The sequence below is a fragment of the Heptranchias perlo genome, unplaced genomic scaffold (assembly GCF_035084215.1).
Source record: "Heptranchias perlo isolate sHepPer1 unplaced genomic scaffold, sHepPer1.hap1 HAP1_SCAFFOLD_66, whole genome shotgun sequence".
Taxonomy (NCBI): Eukaryota; Metazoa; Chordata; class Chondrichthyes; order Hexanchiformes; family Hexanchidae; genus Heptranchias; species Heptranchias perlo.
Genome location: NW_027139688.1, coordinates 4,003,245 through 4,010,214, shown reverse-complemented (window position 1 = coordinate 4,010,214; position 6,970 = coordinate 4,003,245). Strand labels below are relative to the sequence as shown.

The following is a 6,970-nucleotide window of genomic DNA, read 5'->3' as shown; positions in this document are numbered from 1 at the left end:
GAAGTAATCTGACCCAGTTTGTAATGCGGGAAGTAATCTGACCCGGTTTGTAATGTGGAAAGTAATCTAACCCGGTTTGTAATGTGGGAAGTAATCTGACCCGATTTGTAATGTGGGAAATAATCTGACCCGGTTTGTAATGTGGGAAGTAATCTGACCCAGTGTGTAATGTGGGAAGTAATCTGACCCAGTGTGTCATGTGGGAAGTAATCTGACCCGGTTTGTAATGTGGGAAATAATCTGACCCGGTTTGTAATGTGGGAAGTAATCTGATCCAGTCAGTAATGTGGGAAGTAATCTGACCCGGTTTATAATGTGGGAGGTAATCTGACCCGGTTGGTAATGTGGGAAGTAATCTGACCCGGTATGTCATGTGGGAAGTAATCTGACCCGGTTTGTAATGTGGGAAGTAATCTGACCTAGTTTGTAATGTGGGATGTAATCCGAGCTGGTTTGTAATGTGGGAGGTAATCTGACCCAGTTTGTAATGTGGGAAGTAATCTGACCCGGGTTGTAGTGTGGGAAGTAATCTGACCCGGGTTGTAATGTGGGAAGTAATCTGACCCGGGTTGTAGTGTGGGAAGTAATCTGACCCGGGTTGTAATGTGGGAAGTAATCTGACCCGGGTTGTAATGTGGGAAGTAATCTGACCCGGGTTGTAATGTGGGAAGTAATCTGACGCGGGTTGTAATGTGGGAAGTAATCTGACCCGGGTTGTAATGTGGGAAGTAATCTGACGCGGGTTGTAATGTGGGAAGTAATCCGCGGTTGGAATTCATTATTTCACAATTTTACCAATTACACGAAGGGGACATTTGATCACATTCTTCAACTCCTCTCTGAATTTAGTCTGGGTCACCGCATAAATACATGTGTTCGTGCAGCAACTCGAAACCTGCAACATATATGCAGTTTGCTGGAAGATATAAACCGGGTCGTGCGGACCGGCAGAGTCATAGTAATTTGCGATTTGATAGTGAAGAAATTGCACAACATACGCCAGCCATAACAGGATGAAGCTGCCGGATATGCTGATGAGTAAAACAATGGATTTTTTCCGGTTCTCCATCGTTCGGTCACTTTGTTTCGCTCTGTTGATGCTGAGCTGAAATCCCCTGCGGACTCGACTGGCCACTAAAATGTGTCTGACAGTCAAAGCATTGAACAGCAGAATCAAAATGAATGGTAGAACAGGGGTTAAAACGGTGTCAAGCCAGTCAAATGCTATCCAGCCCGGTAAGGTATAATAACCTGATATTACTTGGCAGTTCCATGATACACCATCAGCTACATATTCAGGCTCATTAGCAAAGTACCGAGGAATCTGTCTGGAGAAACTCAGCGCAATCACCGTTGTTATGACCCCAGTTGCGACTTTCTCTGTGCAGTAACTCGTTTTCAGCTTCGGACAACAAATGGCCAGCAGCCGGTCGAAGGTGAAAGCGACTGTTAGCCACACGGAGCAGTCTGTCGCCGCGTAAATCAGGACGGCGTGGACACTGCATACGGGAGTGATCTCCAGGAACGAACCTGGAAAATAATAACGGCTAACGCGATACAAAATCACTTCGGCGATAATGACCAGTAGATCCGCCGCTGCCATGGCCACCAGGTAGCGAGTGATGCAGGTGGAGAGTCCGCATTTTCCTCGGGACAGGATCACAATCGCCAATAGATTAACTGCAAGAATAAAAATGTGTCTTATCGATCAAATTACATTTATAGAACAAAACCAAAATCAGAATTCAAATTAGACCATTGCAGTGGGATTTATAGACAAACTAACCATTCCCTATAGTTTCAACGTGGTTATGCAGAGCCTTAGTGAGACAACACCAGGAGTATTGTGTGCAGTTTTGGTCTCCTTACATAAGAAAGGATATACTTGCCATAGAGGGAGTGCAGCGAAGGTTCACCAGACTGATTCCTGGGATGGCGGGATTGTCGTATGAGGAGAGATTGGGTCGACTAGGCCTGTATTCACTCGAGCTTAGAAGAATGAGAGGGGATCTCATTGAAACATATAAAATTCTGACAGAGCTGGACAGGCTGGATGCAGGGAGGATGTTTCCCCTGGCTGGGGGGTCCAGAACGAGGGGTCACAGTCTCAGGATACAGGAGTAGGACATTTAGGACTGAGATGAGGAGAAATTTCTTCACTCAGAGGGTGGTGAACCTATGGAATTCTCTACCACAGAAGGCTGTGGAGACCAAGTCACTGAATATATTTAAGAAGGAGCTAGATAGATTTCTAGACACAGAAGGCATCAAGAGGAATGGGGAGAGAGCGGGAATATGGTATTGAGAGAGAGGATCAGCAATGACCATATTGAATGGCGGAGCAGGCTCGAAGGGCCGAATGGCCTACTCCTGCTCCTATTGTCTAGGTTCCTATGTTGGGGGTAATTGGAATGTTGGGGATGGTGTGAAACAGGATAATTGAAATTGGCCGCCTCTTATATCCCCTGCCCGATTTCTTCCCTCCATTGACTTCAATGCACAGGAAAATACAACGTGGTGGATAATAGGCGGATAATGGGGGGATAATGGCAGATAATGAGTGGATAATGGGTGGATAATAGGCGGATAATGGGGGGATAATGGGCGGAACTCGAGCGGATAATGGGGGATAATGGGCGGATAATGGTGGGATAATGGGTGGATAATGAGTGGATAATGGGCGGATCTTGGGCGGATAATGGGTGGATAATGGGGGGATAATCGGCGGATAATGGGGGGATAATAGCAGATAACGAGTGGATAATGGGGGGATAATGGGGGGATAATGGATGGATAATGGGGGGATAATCGGCGGATAATGGGGGATAATAGCAGATAACGAGTGGATAATGGGGGGATAAAGGGGGGATAATGGGTGGATAATGGGCGGAACTCGGGCGGATAATGGGGGATAATGGGCGGATAATGTTGGGATAATGGGTGGATAATGGGGGGATAATCGGCGGATAATGGGGGGATAATAGCAGATAACGTGTGGATAATGGGGGGATAATGGGCGGATAATGTTGGGATAATGGGGGATAATGGGCGGAACTCAGGCGGATAATGGGGGATAATGGGCGGATAATGAATGGATAATGAGTGGATAATGGGCGGATCTTGGGCGGATAATGGGGAGTAATGGGCGGATAATGGGGATAATGGGCGGATAATGGGGGGATAATGGGGGATAATGGGTGTATAATGGGCGGAAAATGGGGGATAATGGTTGGATAATGAGGGATAATGGGCAGATAATGGGGGATAATGGGGGGATAATGGGGGGATAATGGACGGATAATGGGCGGATAATGGGGGGATAATGGGGGGATAATGAGTGGATAATGGATGGATAATGAGGAGATAATGGGTGGATAATGAGTGGATAATGGGGAGATAATGGGTGGATAATGAGTGGATAATGGCGGGATAATGGGGGGATAATGGGTGGATAATGGGTGGATAATGGGGGATAATGGGGGGATAATGGGTGGATAATGGGTGGATAATGGGTGGATAATGGGGGATAATGGGGGATAATGGGTGGATAATAGGGGATAATGGGTGGATAATGGGGGATAATGGGTGGATAATGGGTGGATAATGGGTGGATAATGGGTGGATAATGGGTGGATAATGGGTGGATAATGGGGGGATAATGGGTGGATAATGGGGGATAATGGGTGGATAATGGGGGATAATGGGTGGATAATGGGGGATAATGGGTGGATAATGGGGGATAATGGGTGGATAATGGGGGATAATGGGGATAATGGGCGGATAATGGGGGGATAATGGGGGATAATGGGTGTATAATGGGCGGAAAATGGGGGATAATGGTTGGATAATGAGGGATAATGGGCAGATAATGGGGGATAATGGGGGGATAATGGGGGGATAATGGACGGATAATGGGCGGATAATGGGGGGATAATGGGGGGATAATGAGTGGATAATGGGGGGATAATGAGTGGATAATGGCGGGATAATGGGGGGATAATGGGTGGATAATGGGTGGATAATGGGGGATAATGGGGGGATAATGGGTGGATAATGGGTGGATAATGGGTGGATAATGGGGGATAATGGGGGATAATGGGTGGATAATAGGGGATAATGGGTGGATAATGGGGGATAATGGGTGGATAATGGGTGGATAATGGGTGGATAATGGGTGGATAATGGGGGGATAATGGGTGGATAATGGGTGGATAATGGGTGGATAATGGGGGATAATGGGGGATAATGGGTGGATAATGGGGGGATAATGGGTGGATAATGGGGGATAATGGGTGGATAATGGGGGATAATGGGTGGATAATGGGGGATAATGGGTGGATAATGGGGGATAATGGGTGGATAATGGGGGATAATGGGTGGATAATGGGGGATAATGGGTGGATAATGGGGGGATAATGGGTGGATAATGGGGGAATAATGGGTGGATAATGGGGGATAATGGGTGGATAATGGGGATAATGGGGGATAATGGGTGGATAATGGGGGGATAATGGGTGGATAATGGGGGAATAATGGGTGGATAATGGGGGATAATGGGTGGATAATGGGGGGATAATGGGTGGATAATGGGGGGATAATGGGTGAAGCATTGGCGGATAATTCAATATCGCCCATTCCATACCATCACCCAAAGTTAAAATGATTCTCTTTATAAATAGGCCAGGTTCTTTTCCAGAATTTATAGTTTTGTTACTAAATTCGGTGACAGGAAAAGTATCTGAGTCTGAAACTGGAAATGGACCAGGACACAAATCAGGATCGTACTCGCCGACCGTTTCACCACACACCCAAAAATCAGAACTATTGAGGTCAAAGTAACTGAATACTGGACGGAGTGTACAACAAACCATCCATACCCACACCGCCCGCTCTGCGACCCCCCATTGACTGTATAACAAACCACCCATACCCACACCGCCCGCTCTGTGACCCCGCCCATTGACTGTATAACAAACCACCCATACCCACACCGCCCGCTCTGTGACCCCGCCCATGGACTGTATAACAAACCACCTATACCCACACCGCCCACTCTGTGAACCCCCCATGGACTGTATAACAAACCACCCATACCCACACCGCCCGCTCTGTGACCCCGCCCATGGACTGTATAACAAACCACCCATACCCACACCGCCCGCTCTGTGACCCCACCATGGACTGTATAACAAACCACCCATACCCACACCGCCCGCTCTGTGACCCCACCATGGACTGTATAACAAACCACCCATACCCACACCGCCCGCTCTGTGACCCCGCCCATGGACGGTATAACAAACCACCCATACCCACACCGCCCGCTCTGTGACCCCCCCATTGACTGTATAACAAACCACCCATACCCACACCGCCCGCTCTGTGACCCCCCCATTGACTGTATAACAAACCACCCATACCCACACCGCCCGCTCTGTGACCCCGCCCATTGACTGTATAACAAACCACCCATACCCACTCCGCCCGCTCTGTGACCCCGCCCATTGACTGTATAACAAACCACCCATACCCACACCGCCCGCTCTGTGACCCCCCCATTGACTGTATAACAAACCACCCATACCCACACCGCCCGCTCTGTGACCCCGCCCATTGACTGTATAACAAACCACCCATACCCACACCGCCCGCTCTGTGACCCCCCCATTGACTGTATAACAAACCACCCATACCCACACCGCCCGCTCTGTGACCCCGCCCATTGACTGTATAACAAACCACCCTTACCCACACCGCCCGCTCTGTGACCCCGCCCATGGACTGTATAACAAACCACCCTTACCCACACCGTCCACTCTGTGACCCCGCCCATTGATTTCATAACAAACCACCCATACCCACACCGCCCGCTCTGTGACCCCCCCATTGACTGTATAACAAACCACCCTTACCCACACCGCCCGCTCTGTGACCCCGCCCATTGACTGTATAACAAACCACCCTTACCCACACCGTCCACTCTGTGACCCCGCCCATTGATTTCATAACAAACCACCCATACCCACACCGCCCGCACTGTGACCCCGCCCATTGACTGTATAACAAACCACCCATACCCACTCCGCCCGCTCTGTGACCCCGGCCATTGATGTATAACTAACCACCCATACCCACACCGCCCGCTCTGTGACCCCGCCCATGGACTGTATAACAAACCACCCATACCCACACCGCCCGCTCTGTGACCCCCCACGGACTGTATAACAAACCACCCATACCCACACCGCCTGAGGGAGAAAATAAATTATGAGAGTAAACTTGCAAGAAATATAAAAACTGACAGTTAAAGCTGCTACAAGTATATAAAAAGGAAGAGGGTCGCTAAAGTAAACATTGTTCCCTTAGAGGATGAGACTGGGGAAATAATATTGGAAAACAAGTGAACGGCAGAGGAATTGAACAGATATTTTGTATCTGTCTTCACAGTAATAATATACCAATAATAGTAGAACATCAAGGGGCAAAGGGGAGGGAGGAACTAAAAACAATCACTACCACTGGAGAAAAAGTACTAGGTAAACTAATGGGTCGAAAGGCTGACAAGTCCCCTGGACCTGATGGCTTGCATCCGAGGGTCTTAAAGGAAGTGGCTACAGAGATAGTGGATGCATTGGTTGTAATCTTCCAGAATTCAGTAGAAAGGTCCCAGTGGATTGGAAAACCGCAAACGTAACACCCCTATTCAAGAAGGGAGTGAGACAGAAAGCAAGTAACTATAGACCAGTTAGCCTAACATCTGTCATTGGGAAAATGCAAGAATCCATTATTAAGAAGTAGTAGAGGGCATTTGGAGACTCATAATACAATCAAGGAGAGTCAACATGGTTTTATGAACGGGAAATCGTTTCTGACAAATTTATTAGAGTTCTTTGAGGAAGTAACGGGCAGGATGGATAAAGGGGAACCAATGGATGCAGGAAATTTGGATTTCCAAAAGGCATTCGATAAG

At 48.1% G+C, this 6,970-nt stretch overlaps 1 protein-coding gene across 1 annotated transcript in view; it reads right to left on the bottom strand.

Annotated features, from left to right (window-relative positions):
• Positions 1–778: 778 nt before the first annotated feature.
• The window catches only part of LOC137318188 (probable G-protein coupled receptor 139), a 90,536-nt gene continuing 84,344 nt past the window's right edge, over positions 779–6,970 (bottom strand). Inside the window, exon 2 of the mRNA XM_067981146.1 lies at positions 779–1,680. Coding sequence (XP_067837247.1) covers positions 779–1,680 — 902 coding nt within the window. The remainder of the gene's footprint in view (positions 1,681–6,970) is intronic.